This window comes from Procambarus clarkii, chromosome 27 (assembly GCF_040958095.1).
Source record: "Procambarus clarkii isolate CNS0578487 chromosome 27, FALCON_Pclarkii_2.0, whole genome shotgun sequence".
Lineage (NCBI taxonomy): Eukaryota > Metazoa > Arthropoda > Malacostraca > Decapoda > Cambaridae > Procambarus > Procambarus clarkii.
In genome coordinates this window covers 5906827-5933785 of record NC_091176.1, presented here as the reverse complement: position 1 = coordinate 5933785, position 26959 = coordinate 5906827, and the positions used below count along the sequence as shown (strand labels likewise).

The 26959-nt window shown below is 43.0% G+C and overlaps 1 protein-coding gene across 3 annotated transcripts in view; it reads right to left on the bottom strand.

Annotated features, from left to right (window-relative positions):
- The window catches only part of LOC123762748 (NBAS subunit of NRZ tethering complex-like), a 504795-nt gene that overhangs the window by 372810 nt on the left and 105026 nt on the right, over positions 1 to 26959 (bottom strand). For all 3 annotated transcript variants that reach the window (XM_069332294.1, XM_069332295.1, XM_045749508.2), the window contains exons 11-15: positions 23640 to 23829; positions 23017 to 23181; positions 20681 to 20773; positions 13331 to 13551; positions 12951 to 13043 (exon numbers count right to left, since the gene is read on the bottom strand). In XM_069332294.1, the coding sequence (XP_069188395.1) occupies positions 12951 to 13043; positions 13331 to 13551; positions 20681 to 20773; positions 23017 to 23181; positions 23640 to 23829 (762 nt within the window). The remainder of the gene's footprint in view (positions 1 to 12950; positions 13044 to 13330; positions 13552 to 20680; positions 20774 to 23016; positions 23182 to 23639; positions 23830 to 26959) is intronic.

Here is a 26959-nt window from a genome sequence, read left to right as displayed (position 1 = left end):
GATCATTGTTGTGTATCAAGGAACATTGATACTGATATATGTTATTGCATTCACATGCTGATTTTCTTTGTACACATTTATAGATACATATATATATTCTCTTGCTGATGGTGTAACAGTGTATGTAGACTTGATCAACTTGAAAAGGTTGATAGTATCAGGTGGTGAACCAGGAGATAGGATACCACTTGATAAGCTGATGATAGAGTTCTGATGGTGTTGGAGTGCAACCTGATTGTAATAGTATAGAGTATAGGATTCATTATCATTATATGTCAAGCCCACACATACTACACCCCCAACTACACAGAGACTACCACACTCCCCAGTATCACTTCCAAAACTGGACAAACCATTGCCACAACAACACACCCTGGGTCAGGGTAGAGAGGAGGGAGAACTACCAAAACCTTCCAGAAGTGACACACAATATGGACAATCATTCATATTTGCAAACATTCAAGGTTTAAAGCCAAAGTCAAGAAATAAAGTTAAGTTCATAAATGGCCTTCTATTAGAGTCAAACTCAATATTTGGGGCATTCACGGAAACTCATACAAAAGATTACATGGATGGTGAAATCTGGATTCCAAATTATAATCTATATAGATGTGATAGAAAAACTAGGTCAAATGGAGGAGTAGGTCTGTATATTAAAGAAGACCTGGTATGCACAGAACTATTAAATTCAACTAATGAGGTGGTAGAGGTACTTGGAATGAAGGTAGAGAAACTAAATCTAATTATTATTCTAATATATAAACCGCCAGATACAACGATTGAGGAATTCACAGAACAGATGCACAAAATAGAGAACATACTTGACAACCTAGCAAACCCAGCTCCAGATATTATCTTTCTTGGAGATTTCAATTTACCGAGTCTAAGATGGAGAACGGCAAACACAAATATCATAGCAGGGAATGACCCGGGAAATAACCAACCACAGGTTAGAGAACTTTTGAGATTCTGTGACAAATTCTCGCTCAATCAACAGATTACAGAACCAACTAGGAACGAAAACACACTAGACTTGTTATTCACAAACAATGATGAACTAATCAGGGATATCACAATCTCAGATACTTCATACTCAGACCATAAGCTCATTGAAGTGCGAACTAGCATAAATAACGGTAGTAGGTCTAAGAGACCCAACAAGCGAGAAGGAATATTCAATCAATTCAATTTCAACAATAAGAGGATTGACTGGGAAAAAATAAATGTAGACCTTGCAACCATTCAATGGGAGACGGTCTTAAGCGACAAAACTCCCACACAGGGAATAGCTCAACTGACAGCTGAAGCTTACAAGGTCTGCTTGAAGCACGTACCTGTGAGGAGGGGCAGAAAGAGGACCACTCTAGAAAGAGAACGGAGACGACTGTACAGGAGAAGGAAAAAAATAACGGAAATGCTTCGGCAGACACAACTATCACAAGCAAGGAAAACAAGCCTAAGCAGGGAGATTGAGGAAATAGAACAAACGTTGAAGCGATCATATGAGTCTGAGGAAATGGAATTGGAACAGAAAGCTATACAAGAGATAAGGAAAAATCCGAAATATTTTTTCACATACGCAAAATCAAAATCCAAAACCTCGACCAGTATTGGACCGTTAATTACAAATGAAGGTACGTACACAGAGGACAACAAAGAGATTAGTGAAATTCTAAGAAGCCAGTATGAGGCTATGTTTAGCACACCAATAAACAACATGAAAGTTGATGACCCAGACAGCTTCTTTATGAATGACATTCAAGCTGCAGATAATATAACGGATATTACCACAAACTCGGAAGACTTTGAAAGAGAAATTGATAATATGCCTATGCACTCAGCTCCTGGGCCTGACTCATGGAATTCAATATTCATAAAGAAATGTAAAGTACCAGTAGCGAGAGCACTCAGCGTAATATGGAGAAAGAGCCTGGATACAGGGGAGATACCAGCAGCACTTAAATCTGCAGATATAGCTCCGTTGCACAAGGGGGGGAGTAAAGCCTTGGCAAAAAATTATAGGCCAGTTGCACTAACATCACACACAATAAAAGTGTTTGAAAGAGTGATTAGGAATCAAATTTCTAGTTTTATGGAAAACAATGAATTGCACAATCCAGGACAACATGGATTTAGAGCAGGAAGATCCTGTCTGTCACAGTTACTCAACCACTATGACAAAATCACAGAAGCCCTAGAAGAAAAGCAAAATGCAGATGTTGTATACACAGACTTTGCAAAGGCGTTCGACAAATGTGACCATGGGGTGATAGCTCACAAAATGAGGTCAATGGGAATAACTGGAAAAGTAGGACGCTGGATACTCAATTTCCTGTCGAACAGAACACAAAGAGTAACAGTCAATCAGATAAATCGAGTCAAAGCGATGTTAAAAGCTCTGTACCTCAAGGTACAGTCCTTGCACCGCTACTGTTCCTTATTCTCATATCTGATATAGACAAAAATACACGCCACAGCTTCGTGTCGTCCTTTGCAGATGACACAAAAATCAGCATGAAAATTACCTCTGCTGAAGACATTGAAAAACTACAAGCAGATGTCAACAAAGTTTTTGATTGGGCAGCAGAAAATAACATGATGTTTAACAGTGATAAATTTCAGGTACTCAGGTACGGCAAAAATGAGGATCTGAAACATAATACAGGGTACAAAACACAATCGAATCTTCCCATAGTAGGAAAACAGCATGTCAAGGATTTGGGAATAATGATGTCCGACGATCTAACGTTTAGGGAGCATAACCAAGCAAATATCGCGTCAGCCAGAAAAATGATCGGATGGATTACGAGAACTTTCAAATCCAGGGATCCCATCACAATGGTTGTACTCTTCAAGTCACTTGTGCTGTCCATCTCGAGTACTGCTCAGTACTCACTTCCCCCTTCAGAGCAGGAGAGATTGCTGAAATAGAGGGAATACAGAGAACATATACGGCACGCATAGACGAGATAAAACACCTAAATTATTGGGATCGTCTCAAAGCTCTCCAAATGTACTCTCTAGAAAGGAGACGAGAGAGATACCAAATAATATACACCTGGAAAATACTGGAGGGTCAGGTCCCAAATCTACACAGTAAAATAACAACGTACTGGAAGTGAACGATATGGAAGAAAATGCAAGATTGAACCTGTGAAGAGCAGAGGTGTCATAGGCACAATCAGAGAGCACTGTATAAACATCAGGGGTCCGCGGTTGTTCAACGTCCTCCCAGCGAGCATAAGAAATATTGCCGGAACAACCGTGGACATTTTCAAGAGAAAACTGGACGGTTTTCTAAGAGAAGTTCCGGATCAGCCGGGCTGTGGTGGGTACGTGGCCCTGCGGGCCGCTCCAAGCAACAGCCTGGTGAACCAAACTCTCACAAGTCGAGCCTGGCCTCGGGCCGGGCTTGGGAGTAGAAGAACTCCCAGAACCCCATCAACCAGGTATCAACCAGGTATGTATGTGTGTGTATGTATTGTGTATGTGCTTTGTCCAGTAAATGTATTCCAATTTGCTGGTGTTTGCCCTTGTCCTAGTGAGGCTTCCCAGGAAATAGTAAAGGAAGAGAGAGAGAGAGAGAGAGAAAGAACCAAGAACCACTGCTGTGGACAGGGTAGGACGGAAAACCAATAAGTCAAAGGGGATTGAGATCATATCACCTAAGGAGAGAGTGGGGAGTCACAGCGGCTCGAGTGGGTGTGTGCACGTGACAACGAGGCTGAGTGTTGGAGCCACATACCCGTAGTGTGATCTCCTATTGAAGTATAAGCACTCTACCGAGTTGTGGGTTGGGTTGTCCGTAAAGGAGGAACACGACGACAACACCAACCAACGCAAACTATAATAGCCGGCTATCCACCATCAGTTCTGGGGCTGGATGTTAAAAACACGAAAAAACGCTAACCGGAGGGAGGGAGGGATGCCGGGGAGCCTCCGGGTCTCACCCAGAAAATAGCGTTTCATTACATTCAACGCTGGTTTTCTGTGGGGAGCCCCTTTGGCTCCCCAGAGCTAACTACGCACAGAGGAAAAAAGAGGGATGTACCCAGGAGGCGGTCTCCACACACTCCCCAACTCAAAGTCAAGACAACTGGCTGTGACTGCCAACCTAAGGTGACACATGCAGAATGGGCCCGGGAACGACACGAGACATCGAGCAGCCAGGCCCCTGTACAACCACCAAAAGTCCCGTGCCCGAATATCAGCTAGTACATGCCACCAAGACACCAGCAAGAGCAGCGAATCCACGAATGCCACGGGCACAGGGAAGGAACACAGGCTGGCTAGCCGCAATAACACGATGGACGACCTGGGAGACCTTCACCCGCTAACAGGGAAGAACAGAACCGGATCAACCCAAAGCGCGTCCCGGACACAAAAGCCGTGGCGGGCAAATAACAGCAGACGGCCGCAACCGAACCCAAAACACGACACATCCCCTGGCCCAACCAACCAAGCACCAACAAACCAAGGACCCATCCAGAAAGCAGCAGCCTCATCCCGTGTCAGAAAAGAGGGAGACAGCTACAACCGAATAAACCAATTGACACGACCGAAGGAGCAGAAACCCCTGCGCCGGAGGAGAGCAAGAAGCTCAGCGACTCAACCCCAAGAGGCAAATGCCAACAGGAAAAGAGCCTTCGAGAAATAAACCCGAACCGAAGGAGTCACAATCAATCGAGGAGAAGAAAGAGCAAGCAGTCCAGAGACCAGGACGGCTCAAGCGACGCAAGAGTAGGCCGGAGGTGAAACAACGCATGAGACAGCTTACGAATGGTGCAGATGTAACACCAAGACTGAAAGCAAGCTGAAGCGGCTCCGCCAGTGCCACACAAAATGAGGCGACAGTAAGCGGCAAGATGACGGCCCCAAAACCCCCACCAGAAAAGCCAAGCTGACACAACAACGCAGCTACCGATGAAGGGACAGAAGGAAAAGGAAGGACCGCCAAAATACCCCATACTGCCGACAACAAGAAGTACGCAGGTGGGACACCAACAACGAATCCACCTGACCACCAACCAAAGGTAAGAGACTCGAGGTAAAACCTAACCGGTCCCGTCAAGGTTCATCCAAACCTAGGAAGAGGCGGAGCCGTGGGAAGGTCTTGGACACGACCACCAAGACCTTCCCGGAAAACCAAGCAGGCAAGGAAGGAGATGGAACGTTTGCTAAACAGAAAAACTCCCCAACGCGAGCTAGCTCGCCAGGAGATCGGAAACTACAGGTCCAACGCGAGACTCCAGAGAAGGAACACAGCGAGACCCTGAAAATGCCAACAGGCAGGGCAAGCCAGGAAAACAGGAACCCAAACCTGGCAACAGGAAGGCCAAAAGGCACAAACAAAACACACAACAGTGTGTAGGAGAAAACGAGAAAAAGACCAGAAGAACAGCCCCAGCACGAACAACAGGGACAAGTGAAGCAGGAAGATGAGGAATGAAGAAGGCATGCAGCAAAACGGGAACGAAAGGGACAAGACTAACCCACAGAGTAGCAGAGTACCAACAAACCAAACTGAAGAAGGTGCAAAGGGTTGCCACCAGACCAGTACCCATACCAAGGGGTACGAGCAATGAAGACAGACCAAAGCACACAAGTGCACACGCACCGTGCGACACAGGCGGAAGGAATGCTCAAAGAAACTAAAGGAACGCAAGAAGAAAACATTCCAGCAGTAGAGTAGTAAACAAATGGAATGCACAAGGAAGGGAATTCGTGGAAGCTGACCCCACACACAGCTGCAAGTGCAGACATGACAGAGCCCAGGAGATGTCACGAAAGCGACAGGGAAGAGGCAGGACGAAAGAGCCTAAGCTCAACCCCAGGAATCACAACCAGGGGCGGACAACCAGCCGAGGACCAAGAAACCAATACATGGAAGGGCCGAGGCAGGACGAAAAAGCCTAAGCTCAACCCCAGGAATCACAACCAGGGGCGGACAACCAGCCGAGGACCGAGAAACCAATACATGGAAGGGCCAAGCAAGGCACTCTTAAGACAGGAAAGGAAAGAGGGACCCCAGAGAAGACCACGAAAAACGCCACAAGCAATCCCCAACACGCAACCCCAGGCACGAAACTGCAGCAAAATATCACCCCACAACATCCTGACACAGTAACAAGTGCCACATGTCACCGTGGTACATGTTACCAATGCACACGTGCACCAGCAACATGCACCACACGCAACATGCAACATGCAGCAACTTCTCTTGGCGAAGGCAGAGAAATAGTGGAGGCTGACTCCAGACAGGGTCAAACATAGATACGATAGAGCCCAGCAGGCCCAGGAACCTTCACACCAGGTGACCGACAGCAGAGAGGCGGGACCAAAGAGCCAGAGCTCAATCCCCGCAAGCACAACCATGTGAGCACAACTAGGCGAGCACATTGAGATAGGTTGAGCAAACGAGAGGGCCTCATAATGGTCATGAGAGATATTATTGCACAAGCAGATAAAGATAAATCACGACTGTTGATACTGGGTGACTTCAACTTTAAAGCAATAGACTGGGAGGCCTGTGAAGCAAGAACGGAGGACTTTTGGACATGCAGATTTGTGAACCTCATTCTGGAGACATTCTTGTATCAACACATAAAGCAGGCCACAAGAATGAGGGAAGGAGATGTACCGTCAGTACTGGATCTAGTATTCACCAGGAAAGAAGAAGAGATATTTGACATCCAGTACCTTCCTCCCTTGGGAAAGAGTGATCACGTCCTGTTAGACATTGATTATGCTTTAAGATATCATCTAGAAGAAAATGGGGACATTGAAACAGTTGATAAACTCGATTTAAGGAGAGGACACTATGGGGAACTTCAAAATTTTTTTAATGAGTGTAATTGGACAGAATTGTTGCTAGGCACGGAAGTAAATGAAATGTATGCCAAATTTTTAAAAATATACGAGGAAGGCACACAAACATTCATACAAATACAGAGGTGCAGGGCCAGAAAACAGGATTGGTTCGACAGAAATTGTGAGAGGGCAAGAGACCAAAAGACACAAAAATGGAATCAGTATAGGAAGAGGCCAAACCCCCAAACATACCAGCGATACAAAGATGCGAAAAACAACTATACAGCAGTAAGGAGAGAGGCAGAAAGAAATTTTGAAAAAGGGATAGCAGATAAATGTAAAACAGAACCGGGCCTATTCTACAAATTCATAAACAACAAATTGCAGGTAAAGGATAATATCCAGAGGTTGAAAATGGGAAACAGATTCACGGAAAATGAAAAGGAAATGTGTGAAACATTAAATGAAAAGTTCCAAAGTGTGTTTGTACAAAATAAAATCTTCAGAGAACCAGACACAATAAGAATTCCAGAGAACAACATAGAGCAGATAGAGGTGTCTAGAGATGAAGTGGAAAATATGCTAAAGGAGCTCGGGAAGAACAAAGCAGCTGGCCCAGATGGCGTTTCACCATGGGTTCTGAGAGAATGTGCATCTGAGCTCAGCATTCCACTTCACCTGATCTTTCAGGCATCCCTGTGTACAGGAATCGTAGCAGACGTGTGGAAACAAGCTAACATAGTTCCAATCTACAAAAGTGGCAGCAGGGAAGACCCCCTCAATTATAGACCTGTATCATTGACAAGTGTAATAGTGAAAGTATTGGAAAAGCTAATCAAAACTAAATGGGTAGAACACCTGGAGAGAAATGATATAATATCAGACAGACAGTATGGTTTTCGATCTGGAAGATCCTGTGTATCGAATTTACTCAGTTTCTATGATCGAGCCAGAGATATTACAGGAAAGAGATGGTTGGGTTGACTGCATCTATCTGGACCTAAAAAAGGCTTTCGACAGAGTTCCACATAAGAGGTTGTTCTGGAAACTGGAAAATATTGGAGGGGTGACAGTAAGCTTCTATCATGGATGAAAAATTTTCTGACTGATAGAAAAATGAGGGCAGTAATCAGAGGCAATGTATCGGAATGGAGAAATGTCACAAGTGGAGTACCACAGGGTTCAGTTCTTGCACCAGTGATGTTTATTGTGAACATAAATGATCTACCAGTTGGTATACAGAATTATATGAACATGTTTGCTGATGATGCTAAGATAATAGGAAGGATAAGAAATTTAGATGATTGTCATGCCCTTCAAGAAGACCTGGACAAAATAAGTATATGGAACACCACCTGGCAAATGGAATTTAATGTTAATAAATGTCATGTGATGGAATGTGGAACAGGAGAACATAGACCCCATACAACCTATATATTATGTGAGAAATCTTTAAAGAATTCTGATAAAGAAAGAGATCTAGGGGTGGTTCTAGATAGAAAACTATCACCTGAGGACCACATAAAGAATATTGTGCAAGGAGCCTATGCGATGCTTTCTAACTTCAGAATTGCATTTAAATACATGGATGGCGATATACTAAAGAAATTGTTCATGACTTATGTTAGGCCAAAGCTAGAATATGCAGTTGTTGTGTGGTGCCCATATCTTAAGAAGCACATCAACAAACTGGAAAAGGTGCAAAGACATGCTACAAAGTGGCTCCCAGAACTGAAGGGCAAGAGCTACGAGGAGAGGTTGGAAGCATTAAACATGCCAAAACTAGAAGACAGAAGAAAAAGAGGTGATATGATCACTACATACAAAATAGTAACAGGAATTGATAAAATCGACAGGGAAGATTTCCTGAGACCTGGCACTTCAAGAACAAGAGGTCATAGATTTAAACTAGCTAAACACAGATGCCGAAGAAATATAAGAAAATTCACCTTCGCAAATAGAGTGGTAGACGGTTGGAACAAGTTAAGTGAGAAGGTGGTGGAGGCCAAGACCGTCAGTAGTTTCAAAGCGTTATATGACAGAGTGCTGGGAAGACGGGACACCACGAGCGTAGCTCTCATCCTGTAACTACACTTAGGTAATTACTTAGGTAATTACATAACCTGCAGCTCAACCATCGTACCTCGTAGCATTGATGAGGTGGGTCCCCTGATCGACTCGAGCATGGGTTGGACATGCATATGAGTGGGACTGGACAGGTCGAAATAGGAGCAGTCACCTGTGCGCTGACGGTCTTGTATCCGTATCCAAAAATATATTATTTATATTTTATATAAATATATGTATATAAATATATTTATATAAATATATTCGTATCCAGCGACTGGTCGAAAGAGATTCCAAACCGCAGAAACTCACCTGTCGAACGTAGGCACGAACGTGTCACGACACAAAGTTGCCGAGAAGATCCCGGGAGCAACGCCAGAGGAAGAAGGTCAGAGCCGCACACGCAGGAGAGCAAGGTAGAGGCAAAAGAGGCGCCCAACACCCATGTCACAGGGAAAACCCCGGCATCCTTCCCATAGCTGCAATCCAAAACACCCCAGGAGCTACGGGGCACGGACCGGAGAATGGAGAAAAGTGAGAGGCAATGCGAGAGGCAAAGCACCTGAGAAAAAACCAGCGTTGAATGTAATGAAATGCCATTTTCTGGGTGAGCCCCGGAGGCTCCCTGGAACTTATCGGGCTAATGTATGTTATATTAGACCGGGACATTAGCTAAGGAGTTCAGACCTACCAGGGACCAGTGCCAGAACCCGACCCCTTCCGAGAGGTTTCAGGAAGCAATGGCCTTGGAAAACCCCCTTGTGGTTGGGGTTTTCCATATCTGCCATCGACCAAGGTTAGGCACCCAGAAAGGTAGGCATAACAAACCCCACATATTCAAAAACTAAAACAAACAAATGAACAGAGGTAGAAACTCTCTACAATCCCAAGGAAACAAGCAAACAAGAAAATACCACACTTTACTGCCGTGCCAATCGTCCGCGCAGCCCTCGCCCGCCCCGAGAGGGGGAGGGGGGCCCCCGGACCTCACCGCTCCGGCTGCCTAGCACCAGTTCAGAAGCTAAGCTTCAACCAACGCGAAAAAACGGCCGACCGGTGGGAGGGAGGGTTGCCAGGGAGCCTTCGGGGCTCACCCAGAAAATGGAGTTTCATTACATTCAATGCTGGTTTTCTGTGGGGAGCCCCTATGGCTCCCTGGAGCTTCATACCCAAAGAGAAGGAAAAAAAGGGCTGACCTGGGAGGTAGCCGCCACAAACTTCGCTACGCGAAGCCGAGACAACAGGCTGCAACCTGCGACCCAAGGCAACACAAGAACGCACAGGAGCAGACAAGCGCACAAAGAACGTGCAGCCAGGAACCTGTGCGACCCCCAAATCCTCGCACCCGAAATGAGCCCTAGACGTCACCAACACAGCAAGGAAAGCTGCAAACGTCTGAACGGCAAGGGCGCAAGAATAGACCACATGCTGGTAGATTTAAAAACTCTGCGGACGACCTGGGAGACCTGAGCCCTGAACAGGGAACGAGGGGAACTGGATCAACTTAAAGCGCATCCTCAGTCATGGTATGCAGGTAACGACAAAGAGCCACAACCGGACAACACATGACACAGCCCCAGCCAAACCAACCAAGCATCAATAACCCAAGGACCCCTCCGGAAAACAGCCATCTAGACCGTCACCAGAAGGACAGAGAAAGGCTGCAAACGTACAAACCTACCACCAGTACCAAAAGAGCAGAAACCTCTGCACCGGAAGAGAGCTGGAAGCTCCCTGACCCGACCCGCAGAGGCCCATACCAACAAAATATGGCCTATGAAAAATAATCTTGAACCAAAGGGGCTGCCACAAACTGAGGAAAAGAAAGATAAGAGGGCACCCTGATCAAGGACCAGGACGGCTCAGGCGACGCATGAGCAGGCCGGAGGTGAAACCAAACACTAGAAAGCTTACGGAACAACGTGGATGTGACGTCCATCCCGAACACAAGCTGGAGCGACTTGTGTATCCATCTCCGAGGCATAATCCGGGTCACGCAGGAGGTATTCTGCAAGGGCAGCCCGCACCACACCAGGTTGGATGCGATAAGCCGAAGTTCCGCTTAGTACCGGAAAGACGGAACCGACACACCCGGGAAAACATGGAACCGAACCCGGGAAGTGGCCGACACCAAATCAAATTCATAAGCAGAGGGGGGAAAAGAAAACCCCACACCTTGTAACAACAAACCCCGCTCAGAAGGAAGAAAAACCCAGGCGGGGTCCAGCAGGGACTAAGGCCCCCATGTCAACCCCTCCCCAGCCCCGAGGTCCTTCACAGCAGGACCCTGGGCCGAGTCCTCTCCCCAAGCACCGACCCCACAAGACAAGGACGGAGCAGCCGTAGAAGCCGGAAGAAAGGGGGCCCACTGGTCAGATCCAGAAGCTTTGGCCGGGAGACAAGACTCGAAAGCCTCCGACCCAACAGGCAGCGTGGCGGAGGCAAAAACAATGAGGGTCCCCCTGAGACAAGGGGACTGAGCAACCCTCAAACTAGCACAAAGCGAGCGGGGACTCTGGATTCACATCCATTGGACCCACGCCCCCCCCTAGGAAATTCCTAGGGTCCTGAGCGTTTACTTTAAGAGGACTCGCGCTCAGGTAGTCCCAGGCAGGGTGCAGCTAACCAGCGCCCAAAACTACCAAGCAAACCTCTATAGCTGAACCCCAGGGACGTGTACACTCACGGGAACCTAGCAGGGGGCGCCACTGAGGAGAACCGTGGAAGGGCAAACACCAGTGGAATAATAGGGCAGAACCCCCCACAAGGCAAAAACAAAAAGAAAAACAAAACCCCGCAAGAGGACAGCGAACCCTAAGGAACAGAGCCGGCTGCTATGTTGGGAATACAAAGCTGTGCAGCACCCTGCGCCCCTACCAGTGCAAGCTGCCTCTTACCTGCAGGTAACAAGGTAGAACAGAACACCCAAGAGCCCAACAGGCGACCGAAAAACCGAACGGTAGAACGGACCAGCAGAGGCAGGTCCCGAGGAGCCTGTGGAAGGTGGCCCCAAGCTCCAAGGGCAGTACTTACAGGGCACCTAGGGAAGACAGCTCTAGGCACATGCAGCCCGAGTACTGAAGATAACTCCTGGCTCTCGCACCCACAGAAAACAAATAGCACACATGAAGCACAGTACTGTAGCGACACTGGAGCCAGAGCACACGACCTTCGCCTATAGCATCAACCTCAAGAACTGAGGTGTGGGTAGCCAGCGTGAAGGGTCTGGGGCTCCCCCTTCCCCCTTCCCCCTCCCGAGGAGGGGGGGAGCTGCACAGACAGCGGCGCGGCGACGTGTGACTTCATACTAGTTTGCTCGTGTTCTGTTGGGGAGTTCTATCCACCAGTTCGGCTTTTGGTAGCAATTTTAACCAGAATAGGGATTTGTTTTGGGACACTTACCTTTCTGGGTGCCTGATCCGGTCGATGGCAGACATAGAATGCTTCCAACCACATGGGGTTTCTATAGGCCATTGCTCCCCTTACCTCTCTGAAGGGGCCCGGTTCTGGCCGTGGTCCCCGGTAGGCCTAAGCACTCCATACACATGACTGATGCCAAAGTCTGACATTAGCATAGCAGCCTGGATAAGCTCCGGGGAGCCGAAGGGGCTCCCCCCAGAAATATAGTAGTAAAACAATGGGGATTTAAGCAGCAAGTAGAATACAAGTAAGAAACTCAGTACAGTAATTTCCTGAAAAGATGAATACAAGAGTAAATAAGAGCAGTAGAACTAACTAAGCATATTGTAATGTTGCAGCTGGTGAGATTCTAAGAACTAGGACAAAATTTACATGTTACAATGAGGAAGTGAAGGAAAGAAAGTGACTAAACAAATTGCAAAATTAATAATATCAACATGGTGAGAAAATTTACATGAATATGCCAAGACTTTGGTGAGTGTAGCAATAATGAAATTTAGTTTCTTGTATAGTAGAAAGCATATAGCATGCACTTTTATAAAGATAATTATAACAAGCTAAAAGAAATATTAACTATACTAGAAGTTTGTAATCCTTTAAATGAAAAGGAAAAATATTATGAGTGGGAAACTTTGAAATGTTGTAGGATATACCTGCACAGAGGATCCTCACACCAATCTTCATCTCTTAACTCTTCTTGCTCCCACAAGAAAACTTCATCCTCTTCACACTCAGGCAATAATGACCTAAGTACGGAAAACAATTATATTTTGCTTTAAAGTGCTAGCATCCTTTAATACCTTTACATACATATTTAAGATAAGAAACTATAGAAATAAGTAAGCACAACCAAGGAACCCATCACCCATCAATGCATTCATGATTCATGGAACTACAAAGGCTAATGAATAAGTATACATTAAACCCTCGCAATGGAGAAATAAAAACTTAATGGATTTGCAGTCTCTCCATAGAATTATTATTGTCACATTTGTAGATCTCAATGCATGGGATGAGCTAAGCTAGCACTTACCTGTACTCAAAAGGTCCCATAGTAGGTGGAAAGTTTGACAAAACAGCTAGACGATGAGGCAAACACTCTCCACCATGATAAGTAAACATTGCATCAACACCTTGCCAGTCATAATTACGGGCAAATTCTATTGTTGCAGAGATGGCCGACTGACTGCGAAACTTGTCAAAGAATGTTGCATCATAATGATCAGGTGCAACATGAGCACCACCAAGAAGCACCTGATAATAAAGAAACACAATATGTATATCCCATATATTTAATATGATTATACAGGGCGACTCCCAAGTTTGCAGTTGTATGAATGTTTACAATTGTTGATAATAACCACAAGGAAACAAAAAATGTAATTTTATGTAGTTGATTCCAGATTCTACGTGCATGGATTTTACACCCTCCACTTCTACACTGTGTTAAATACAGTGTAGGGTTTAATGCTTCATCATTCTGTGAAGCTCCTCACCTACTTCCCAAAGTTTATGTCCCAGAATATCATTAGGCCCTTTTAAATAAATCAGGCTCCTATAACTTTCAAGGCCTACGAAACCAAGGCCAGAATTTTATTCTCTCAAAGAAACGAGGAACATGTCCGGGTCAATGATTGACCCACAACCAAAGAGAACTGGCCAAAATTTTATAGGCAACAAGAAAACAAGCCACTGGTCTAAACAACAGATTAACATTAAGAAAACAAATGATAGTTGACAACTGATAAACAGCCCTTGCTATAACTACCCTAATTGCCACCAGGTGGCGACCTTTCATGTATATCTTGGCTTACGTTTCCCATTCCCCACGACAGTTATCTTGTGAGTTGTTTGGGTACTTCCTCTATGGATCACTTCCTTTTGAGCCATATCTATCCTGGAGAGTGTTCAGGATTTAACCCTATCACATGATAGGTTGAAATCAGATTTTGCTCAGTAAAATTCATCCATAGAACAAAAATTTTGTATGGTATGGAGAGGGGCGTGGGTGTGTGCAATTACCTAAGTGTAATTACGTAAGTGTAGTTACAGGATGAGAGCTACGCTTGTGGTGTCCCGTCTTCCCAGCACTCTTTGTCATATAACGCTTTGAAACTACTGACGGTTTTGGCCTCCACCACCTTCTCACCTAACTTGTTCTAACCGTCTACCACTCTGTTTGCGAAAGTGAATTTTCTTACATTTCTTCGGCATCTTTGTTTAATTCATTTAAATATGACCTCTTGTTCTTGAAATTCCAGGTCTCAGGAAATCTTCCCTGTCGATTTTATCAATTCCTATTACTATTTTGTACGTAGTGAACGTATCACCTTTTTCTTGTCTTCTAGATTTGGCATATTTAATGCCTCTATCCTCTCCTCGTAGCTCTTGCCCTTCAGTTCTGGGAGCCATCCTGTAACTACACTTAGGTAATTACTCGTGTTCCGAGGTACCACTATATATACACCTGTATATGTATATATGTGTATATATGTACATATATGTATATATTAGCATATTTTGGTAGCAGTCTTTCTTGTAAACATATGTTGTTGAATATGACCGAAAAGGTAAGATTAATAATTCTAACACAAATTTTCTCAATATTTCTTATGTTTTTCTTCACTGTAAGTGGTAATAAAAATATCAATTCTCCAAAATTCATTTTTTAATTGTCTGACGCCTGAACGCATTTCGTAATGCTTATTACATTTTCATAGACTTAATTTACACACAGATTCATCGAACTTATACTCATTTTGGGTCAGGTGATATGGTACAAAGTTTTGGGTGAGGTGAACAAACTTATGACAAACACAAAACAGAACACGAAACAATGGGTATAAATTGGATATAAAAACTGCAGAAGGCCTATTGGCCCATACTTCCTCTTGTTGCTTCCATATTGGTTAGGAGTCTTGAAGTGGGTAGAATATAGTGTTGCTTTTTTTTTTTTTTTTTTTTGAGATATATACAAGAGTTGTTACATTCTTGTACAGCCACTAGTACGCGTAGCGTTTCTGGCAGGTCCCTGGAATATGATCCCCTGCCACGAAGAATCGTTTTTTCATCCAAATACATATTTTACTGTTGCATTAAACAGAGGCTACAGTTAAGGAATTGCGCCCAGTAAATCCTCCCCCGCCAGGATACGAACCCATGACATAGCGCTCGCAGAACGCCAGGCGAGTGTCTTACCACTACACCACGGAGACTGTACATTAATTAGCTGTCGATTGCTGGTGTTGACTTTTTATGTGTAGTGCTTCACTAATGTCGAGCTGCCTGCTATCACTGTACCTATCGATGATTTCTGTGTTGTTTGTTAAGATTTCTCTGGTGATGGTCTGGTTGTGAGAAGAGATTATATGTTCCTTGATGGAGCCCTGTTGCTTATGCATTGTTAATCGCCTGGAAAGAGACGTTATTGTCTTGCCTAAATACTGCGTTCTTTGGGGCTTACAGTCCCCATGTGGCCATTTAAAGGCATTGACGATGTTGGTCTTCTTTAAGGCATTCTGCTTGGTATCTGGAGAGTTTTTCAAAAAATTCAAATTTAAATGTTTATTCAGGTAAAGTACATACATACAAGGGGTAATACAAATATTGATGAATTTATAGATAGAGCTAGTACATACAATGCCTAAAGCCACTATTACGCAAAGAGTTTCGGGCAGTGGATTTCGTTTCATGAGTGGATTGGCCGTTTTTGGGTTTTATAATAAATTGTCAATTGTATTTTCTGATTTTTGTCTATAGGGATAACATTCCTATCAACAATATCTTTCAGGACCCTTTCCTCTGTTTTATGAGCCGTCAAAAGGAAGTTCCTATAAAATAGTCTAATAGGGGGTACATGTGTTGTGTTGGTTGACTCTTCAGAGGTTGCATGGCATTTCACCTTTCTATTTATGTTGTCTTCAACGAAACCATTAGAGAAGCCGTTGTTGACTAGGACCTGCCTTACCCTATAGAGTTCTTCATCGACTTGCTTCCAATCTGAGCTGTGGCCGAGAGCACGGTCGACGCAAGCGTTACCTTGAGGTTACCTTGAGGTGCTTCCGGGGCTTAGTGTCCCCGCGGCCCGGTCGTCGACCAGGCCTCCTGGTTGCTGGACTGATCAACCAGGCTGTTGGACGCGGCTGCTCGCAGCCTGACGTATGAGTCACAGCCTGGTTGATCAGGTATCCTTTGGAGGTGCTTATCCAGTTCTCTCTTGAACACTGTGAGGGGTCGGCCAGTTATGCCCCTTATGTGTAGTGGAAGCGTGTTGAACAGTCTCGGGCCTCTGATGTTGATAGAGTTCTCTCTCAGAGTACCTGTTGCACCTCTGCTTTTCAACGGGGGTATTCTGCACATCCTGCCATGCCTCCTGGTCTCATGTGATGTTATTTCTGTGTGCAGGTTTGGGACGAGCCCCTCAATTATTTTCCACGTGTAAATTATTATGTATCTCTCCCGCCTGCGCTCAAGGGAGTACAGATTTAGGCTCTTTAGTCGGTCCCAGTAATTTAGATGTTTTACTGAGTGGATTCTAGCAGTAAAGGATCTCTGCACGCTCTCCAGGTCAGCAATTTCTCCAGCTTTGAAAGGGGCTGTCATTGTGCAGCAGTACTCCACTCTAGAGAGCACAAGCGTTTTGAAAAGTATCATCATCGGTATAGCATCTCTAGTGTGAAAAGTTCTTGTTATCCAACCTGTCATTTTTCTTGCAGTTGTGACGGCTACTTTATTGTGTTCTTTAAAGGTAAGGTCTTCCGACATGAGTACACCCAGATCCTTTACATTGCCTTTTCGTTCTATGTTATGATTTGTCCGAGTTTTGTACGTGGTTTCTGTTTTTATATTTTCAATTTTTCCATAGCGCATGAGCTGGAACTTACCCTCGTTAAACACCATATTATTTTCTGTAGCCCATAGAAAGACCTGATCTACATCTGATTGGAGGTTTGCCGTGTCCTCTATGTTGCCAACTCTCATGAAAATCCTAGTGTAATCTGCAAAGGATGATACAGTGCTATAGGTTGTGTTCTGGTCTATGTCCGATATGAGGATGAGAAAAAGTACTGGTTGATAACTGGAGCAAGCACAGTACGCTGGGGGACTGAGCTCTTCACGGTTGATGGCCTGGACTTTATTTTGTTGACTATTACACATTGGGTTCTGTTAGTCAGGAAATTGTAGATCCATCTGCCTATTTTCCCGGTAATTCCTTTTGAACGTATTTTATGTGCAATAACACCATGGTCACATTTATCAAAGGCTTTTGCGAAATCTGTGTAAATTACATCAGCATTTTGTTTGTCTTCCATAGCATCTAATGCCATATCATAGTGGTCCAGCAACTGCGACAGGCATGAGCGCCCTGTTCTGAAACCATGTTGTCCGGGGTTATGGAGATGCTGTGATTCCATGTATTTTGTGATTTTACTTCTTAGCACTCTCTCAAAAATTTTTATGATATGCGATGTTAGTGCTATCGGTCTGTAATTTTTTGCCTCTGCCTTATTTCCTCCTTTATGGAGTGGTGCTATCTCTGCTGTTTTTAGTATGTCAGGGATAACACCAGTATCTAGGCTTTGTCTCCACAGAATGTGAAGGGCCTGCGATAGTGGTTTTTTACAGTTCTTGATGAATATGGAGTTCCAAGAATCCGGGCCTGGTGCAGAGTGCATCGGCATACTGTTTATGGCTTCTTCAAAATCTAGTGGGGATAGGGCGACGTCTGATATATGATTTGATGTTGGTATCATATCCATGAAAAATACATTTGGGTTATCAATCTTTAGTGCACTTAATGGCTCGCTGAAAACAGAGTCGTACTGCTTCCTCAGTAACTCGCTCATTTCTTTGTTGTCATCGGTGAAAGTTCCATCTCCCTTTCGCAGGGGCCCGATACTAGATGTGGTTTTTTATCTTGATTTTGCATAGGAGAAAAAATATTTCGGATTTCTCTCTATTTCACTGATGGCCTTTTGCTCTCTTTGCCTCTCCTGGGTTTTGTATGATTCTTGTAGCTTCCGTTCAATTGTTTCTATTTCTCTACCTAACCTTCTTCGCCGTTCTTGAGATAGGGTGCGACTCTCAAGTTGTTCCGCGATTTGTTTTCTTCGCCTATATAGGGAACGACGTTCCCGTTCCAATCTGCATCTCTTTCTCTTTTTTCTTAGGGGTATGCGGTTTGAACATATTTCTAGTGCTACTGAGCTTATTTTTTCCAAGCACTGGTTCAGGTTTGCATTTTCTAGCTGTTCTTCCCAGTTTATTTCTGTGAAGTCTTGGTTTATTTGCTCCCAGTTTATCTGTTTATTATTGAAGATGAATTTGCTGAAATCTCCTCCACCGGGAATCTGGACTGGTTTTGAAGGTCCATTCCCCATGGTTGACAACACTCCTCTTGCACTCCTCTTGTACCTGTCTGGGCAGTCACTCTTGGCATTGAGGCACATTCCTATGTTGGTTTCCTTAGTGTAGACTGCAGTGTGGAAGCCTCAGCTCTTTTCCGTGACTGTTACATCCAGAAAGGGCAACTTCCCATTATTCTCCATCTCATAAATGAAGCTCAACACAGAATTCTGCTCAAATGTCTCCTTCAGCTGCTGCAGACATCTGGCATCAGGTACCTGCATAAAAATGTTGTCAACATACCTGCAGTATATGGCAGATTTCAAGCCCATGTCAACTAAGACCCTCTGCTCGATGGTACCCATGTAGAAGTTCACAAACAGGACACCTAGGGGAGAACCCATGGTGACCCCATCTACTTCCTTATACATGTGCCCATCTGGGCTCAAGAAGGGTGTCTCTTTAGTGCAGGCTTGGAGTAGTTTCCTCAGTGTGTTTTCTGGCATGTCAAGAGGAGTGCAAGCTGGGTTACGATACACTCTGTCTGCTATCATCCCGATTGTTTCGTCCACCGGCACGTTGGTATATAGTGACTATATCCAACGAGGCTCTTATCCCTGTGGCCTGCGCTCCCCTCAGTAGGTCAACAAATTCCTTGGGAGACTTCAGACTGAAAGCAAAAGGTACGTAAGGAGACAGCAACCCGTTGAGTCATTTAGCCAGTCTGTATGTGGGTGTGGGTATTTGGCTGATGATTGTCCGAAGTGGGTTTCCAGGCTTGTGGGTCTTGACATTTCCATAGGCATACCCAGGTTTGTATTCCCCAAAAGCTTTTGGCAGGTGGAGTCCAGATTTCTTGGCATGCACAGTTTCGATCAATCTGTTTACCTTCGTTTTCAATTCAGAGATTATATTTATATTTATTTATTATATATATATTTATTTATTATATATATTTATATATATATATATATATATATATATATATATATATATATATATATATATATATATATATATATATATATATATATATATACATATGTATATTAGTATATTTTGGTAGCAGTCTTTCCTGTAGACATATTTTATTAAATATGACCGAAAAAGTAAGATTAATAATTCTAACACGAAAATTCGTGTTAGAATTATTAATCTTACTTTTTCGGTCATATTTAATAAAACATATGTATATATATATATATATATATATATATATATATATATATATATATATATATATATATATATATATATCGATTAAATAAAAATTTAATTATTTTTTCTAAATTGGTGAAACCTTAGAAAATTGTTTTAATTTTGAGTTCCCCCCCCCCCCCTCTCATTTGCTATAAAGAAGTTCCAAAATATTTTGTGATTCTAGAAAAGGGCAATGTTTCTGGCGAAGCCACTACTAGAAAAAATATAATCATCTAGAAATTACTATAAAATCAACCTGGATTTTCTGCGATTGCTTACATGAAACCAGATCTTTGACCACTGTTTGCATATCCAGATTTTAGAGGTTGCACTGAAATACTTTCAAACAAGAGTAGGCCTCCTTTCAACTAACTGTATGCTCACCTAACTTCTACATTCATAATACCAATTTTGTACATGCATTCAACACAGTACAGTCCTGTATATAAAAAAAATCAGTATTACCATTCTGTCCTTAAAGTTGCATAGACATAATATAATTATCATTCATTCTTTTGCACATTTAGATAATTTATGTATAATCCAAAATGTTTGTAAAAGATTAAATAAAGTGTGTGGGAGGATGGGGTGGGATTCCATCCTACTGCTAACATTATGGAAAGCAAATTGATTACCAGCAAAGGACAGAATCCCATTTCCCTATTTTTAGCCAATTGATGGCTGCCTGTACAGAAGTGCCTTCCGAGGACCTGAGGGATCATCCTGCTCTTCACCCAGACAATGCTACCCTTCATTAACAATAATACTTAAAATTTATGGTACACTTTCTTATCAATTTACTTTTAACTGTACTATATTAGTTTCTTGAAAAACTTACCTCATATGTAGCCAATCGGTCGAGATAAGTCAGCAATTTCTGCCGAGCACGTATCACAGTTTTCTGTTCAAGCGTTAGGTTCTTAAAGTCAATCTGCAGAAAGAAGTGGACATTTTTATTTTAATTATAACCATTAATTAAGTGTGGATTTCCTCTTTTCACACATTATAAAGTAAGTTGTTGACCGAATATGAAAAGCTATTTTTCTGAGCATGACACCCAAATTACCACTCATTGAACAAATAAAATATTCCCTGGCAGTCCATCATGCTAGTTGCAAAAGAGTATGACTTAAAGAAAGCGAAGTACAGTAATGTTATGATTGACTGTGGTATCATAACTCTTATTTGACATTTCTGTGGGAAGCCCCTACAGCTCCCTGGAGCTTATTGGGCTAATGTATGTTATATTAGACCGGGACATTAGCTAAGGAGTTCAGACCTAGCAGGGACCAGCGCCAGAACCTGGCCCCTTCAGAAAGGTTTTAGGGAGCAATGGCCCTGGAAAACCCCCCTTGAGGTTGGGGTTTTCCTTATCTGCCATCGACTGGGGTTAGGCACCCAGAAAGGTAGGCAGGAACCCCATCAACCAGGTATCAACCAGGCATAACAAAACAAACCCCACATGGTAAAAAACTAAAACAAAAAAACAAGAGTTATAAACTCCCTACAATCCCCAGGAAACAAGCAAACATCACACTTTACTGCCACACCGATCGTCCGTGCAGCCCTCCCCGCCCCAAGAGGGGGAGGGGGGAGCCCCGGACCTCACCCCGCCAGCTGCCTAGCATCAGTTTGTAAGCTAATGTCAACTGGGACAAACGCTTCTCTGGCCTCAGTTTCCTAAGCGGTGTTTGCCTTTCGTGGCGTTCACTGCCGTGTGTTGTGTTGTGCGGTGGCCAGGTGTTCCTCATCAGTACCGGGGCTGCATGCGCTTAGGGGCTTCCTTCCCTAAGCGCCCTGTGAGTACTGCCCCTGCGTGACAGGGTTATCTTCCCTTGGGTGTTCGGGAACCATTCCCATAGAGGTTCTTGCTGCTCTGCATTTGCCTCGCTCTTGGGGCGAGATGGGGCTTGGGGCCCTTGTTTGGCCCCTGGGTAGGGACTGGTATTGTGCTGGTTAGGGCATCAAGGTGTTGTGCGACCTGCCACCTAAGCGGTGACCGGTTCCTGTTGCCTCTGGGGACGGTGTACTTTTGCAGAGTTTTTCTTTTGTTTTTATTTTCATTTGCCTGATGGGGCTCTGCCCAGTGTGGCTATAGTTCCACTGGTAGTGTTTGGTGACCCTCTGCTAGGCCCCCGTGATTGTACATGTAGCAGGGGTTTTCAGTGTTGTCCTCTACCCCCTTTTTAGTTTTGGGTTTTAATCGGTTAGCAACACCTTGCCCGGGCTTCCCATAGTTGTTTCCCTACAGGCCCTGGAACACCCTGTCGGGGCTCGGTGGACCATTGAATGTGTCTTCCGGGTTCCAACCCGTTCTTGTATGGGTTCGTTGGTTGCTGTGTCCTTGTCTCCGGGTGGCAGTCGCCACTTTTACCTCCGTCATGTTGCCTGTTGGATCACTGACACCTTGACCCGGAGTCTTGCGAGAGATATTCTCTGCTTGTTCTCTAGTACTCTCCTGATGTTATTATTGTTCAGAGTACAGGCAGCATCCGTGTTGCAAGCTAGGTTAGGTTGCTGCAACACGCTAGGTTGGTTTCCCACTCGGATGCCCCAGGGTCGCCACATTTTGGTTCGGTGCTGTTCGCCCCTTTCCCTCCCTGTTCCCGACTCCGGACCATCAGCGGGTTTCGGGGTCGGAGCAGGGTTTAGTTGGGGGTGAGACTCGGGCAGTTCCGGTGGGTGCATTACATAACCAATATAGGTTATGTAAATTGTCATGAATTTTTAACTTCAAGATGTGTGGCATCAATCAAGAAGACGAACAACAACAAGGTAAGTTGATGTTTCTAGTTGAATATTTAATAATTATATGTGGCAAAGCAATTCAAATTATGTTGTTTGTAGTATAAAAATAGTTGGAAATGGTCACTTTTGGACTCGGAGGTGAAAAGGTACCATTATCCGGAACACGTGATTATCCGGCTGGAGGTCCTTCCCATATAGTCCGGATAATCGAGTGGAGACAGTATTTGCAATCAAGGCAATGGAAAGGTCTAGTACCATACACTGCATGAATTTCGTGTCTAGTACCATACACTGCATAAATTTCATAACAGTGGGAGGCATCTTGGAACAAAATAAAACAAGAAATGTAAAAATTCAAATACAGAACCAGAACAAACATGAGCGCATTGTCTGCATAAAAATTTCAAACAAAAAGCACACACTAGCCTGCATAAGAAGTTCATGCTTCCTCTTGAATTCTTTGGCTGCTCTCTCTTGGACTTGGATTTCATACTCGCTGGGGTCTATGTCAAACCCTTCATCATAAATCAGATCAGAATCACAAGGAATGAATTCACCATCATCGGTTTCATTACCAATAGCAATAATTGCCTGAAATAATATATTAAATATGAATGATGTGTGGCTAAAATAATGCAACAGTTCAACATTCAAAGCAATGGGTTTTATTTTAAATTTCCATCAATGATGCTCTATTCACTTCAAAACGATTTGTGCATATATTAAGCCCCATGCAAAACTATCTATTCTGCTAGGTGAACAGGTGAATCATGTGAAAGGAAATTTCCTCAACCATTTCTGTCCTCTCCAGGAATTGGACTCTGATCCCTCAGTTGTGAGTCAAGACATAGTCATAGTTTTTTAGAACTAGAAACACATTACTACATAAACTCTGGTATAACTATACTCAATTGGTTATAAGCTCAGTCATGAATAACTGACAGGTAAACCAATATCTAATGATCAGAATTCTTCCATTTTAATATTCCAACAAGTGAAGTTTTATGCCAGTTATACCATGTATAACTGAAAGTTTAGTCAAGTATTACCTCAAGATCCGTCCCACGAAGGCCATACATAAGCAGCTCTCGAGCAGCATCAATATTTTCTGGAACACGACTTACACACTCGGCCAGAACCCAAGACCTTTTGTGAATCTTGGCAAGGTAATCTTGTATGGAGGCAACTGTCACTGAACTTCTCCGCCACTGTTGTTGGTACACTCGGTCACAGTCGAGACTGTCGTGGGATTGGAAAAGCTTTTAAAAACCCGTTAGTTAAACGTATTTTAAGATATACGACTTAGGCCCAAATCTCTGTGCCCAACAGGTGGGTTTACATAATAAACAATTACTTAACCCACTATGTAACCAATTTAACTTTTCCTATGTAATGGCTATTGCATGAATAAAATTACTGTCATTATTATTAATTATTGTTATTACAGTACTCAGTATTTTATTACAATAGTCATTTTCAAAAGTGTACATAAAAGACTTTACACACTTATTTTAACGAGATTCCATAATAAAAAATTTAAACATTTATTAAGATTGAAATCTATTAACTTCACCAGGAAAAAAGGAGTGTTACCTAACCATTTAACCAACAACTCAAAATTATTATCGACATTCGGTTTTCATAATAAATCAGTATGTAAAGGCAACTACAAATATATTAATGCAATCTAAATTTTTAATGTACTGTTTAGTCATTTTAACAATGTCAACTCTCAATATTATTAAAGTAAATAATTATCACAAGACGGCACCAAGCCAGGAAGACTATGTAGCAGGACAGAAATAAAGAATATATTGTACATTCTCAGCATGGTTCACATTTCTGCTAGAATACACCATATACAAACATTTTACTGTAAATTGTACAAGGCAGTTATGAACTTGGAAAGAAAGAAAATTCTGAGCAGAAAGCACTAAACCAGTATAACTATAGAGTATAGCTAGGGGCTTGGAAACAGCAATTAATAAAGCGAACAGAGAATACAAAGTCTGTATGCAGTTAGTATAATGTTGTTATATGTTTTGAAGACCTTTCATACAGGAAGCTGGACATGTGTGTGAGCTTTTGGTGCAATTAATGAATGCTTTGATATTTATTTAGGGAAAGCATAGGTCCGTTAAAAATTGAATCAGGTCAAATAACGGATAATGACGAGGAGATGAGTAATATTTCTAATATTTTATATCTGTATTTACTAAAGAGGAACTTAACAATATGCTTTCAGCTGAACAAGTCTATGTGGGGTGGGGATGAGGACAGGTTGACTAGTTTAGCAGTTACCAGGGAAGATGTAATTAAACAAATAGTAAAACTAAAAACAAACAAATCCCCTGGGCTGGATGAAGTGTTTGCCAGGGTGCTTAAAGAATGCAAAGAGGAGCTTTGCGAGCCACTGTCTACCATATTTAATAAATCAATAGAGTCATGGAAGGTTGCTGATGTGGTACCAATTTTCAAGAAAGGAGATAGATCACTTGCATCAAACTATCAGTCAATTAGCCTAACGTCAATTGTGGGAAAGTTACTTGAATCGATAATTGCAAATACAATTCGTCTTCATCTTGAAAAACATTAATTAATAAATGAGTCGCAACATGGTTTTACAAATGGCCGTTCATATTTAACAAATTTGCTATCTTTTTATTCCAGCATAGTTGAGGCAGTTGATAGTGGTAAGGACTGTGATATTGTGTACCTTGACTTTAGCAATGCTTTTGATACAGTGCCACATGAAAACTGATTAAAAAAATAGAGGCTTATGGTATTGGGGGTGCTATATTAACACTTTCGCCCGGCGATAACTCAGCATTGAGTCCTCAGCAAAATAGGGACAGGTCCGGCGAGGACTCAGCATTGAGTCCTAACTGCGGCAACAGTAGCGTTTTTTTCGGGAAGGTCTTGCTGCAGTTTTGGACATTATATGCATATACTCTTGTAAGGAATTTCATTGCGAATACATTGATACCAAAATTAAAGTCCTAGGACCAGAATTGAGGTAACAAAGTTGAAAACAGATTACCCATTTTATTGCTCTTTATTAGCGCTCACGGGGGTAACGCTCTGTCACTTTCCCTATTTGTTGATGGTATGCCAGGCTTTTGGACTTCATATTTGCATACTCCTGTAGGGAATTCTATTGCAAAGACAATAATACCAAAACGAAAGACTTAAGACAAGAATTGATATGTCCAAAGTGAAGAGAGTGTACACATTTTATTGCTCTGGCTCGCTCCCGGGTAACACGCTCTCACTTTCTCGCCGGGCTTTTGGGCTTTATATGCATTTAGTCCTGTAGAGAATTCTATTGCGAACACATTGATACCAAATTGAAAAACCTAGGACGAGAATTGAGATGACAAAGTTGAAAAGAATATTCACTTTTCATAGTGAGAAGCGCCTTGGGGTGGCGCAGCGCTCTCTTTCTTGTAACCGCGGCCTGTTTTCATCATGTCGGCGGGTGGAGATCACTGCTGTTTTTTATATTATATGCATATAGGCCTGTTGGGAATTCAATTGCGAACACATTGATACCAAAATGAAAGACCTAGGACGAGAATTGAGTTGACAAAACTGAAGAGTGTAAACATTTTATCACTCTTGTGCGCTCCCAAGTAACTTTCTCTGTTAGTTGCGGATGGTAAGCCGGGCTTTTGGAGTTTATTTGCATTTAGTCCTGTAGAGAATTCTATTGCGAACATATTGATACCAAATTGAATATCTTAGGACGAGAATTGAGCTGATAAGTTGAAAAGATTATATACTTTTCAGAATTTACCTCGCTCTCCCTCGCGCTCCCGCGGAACACCCAAGCCCACCTGAGGTAGTGGGGAGGTCCCGGGCCCAGTGCATCAAAGTGTTAAGTTGGATTAGGGAATGGCTATTCCAAAGGAAACAAAGTGTTAGTATAAATGGGGTTAAGTCAGAGTGGGATAATGTTGTTAGTGGAGTGCCTCAAGGCTCTATCCTGGGACCTTTGTTGTTTATAATATATATAAATGATTTAGATTCAAGTTTGAGTAGCAACATCTGCAAATTTGCTGATGATACAAAAATCGGTAGGGAAGTTAACACGGAAGAAGAGTCACTATCACTTCAAGTTGATCTAAATAGGGTTTTGAAATGGTCAAATGATTGGCAGATGCAGTTTAATGCTGATAAATGTAAAGTTTTGAGGTTAGGTAATGATGATAGAGTTACAAGATACCAGCTAGATGGTGTTGAGATTGCGAAGTCGGATTGCAAAAGGGATCTGGGAGTTATGATTAGTAAGAATTTAAAACAAAAGGATCACTGCATGAATGTTCGTAATAAGGCAAATAGGACACTGGGATTTATTTATCGAAGCGTT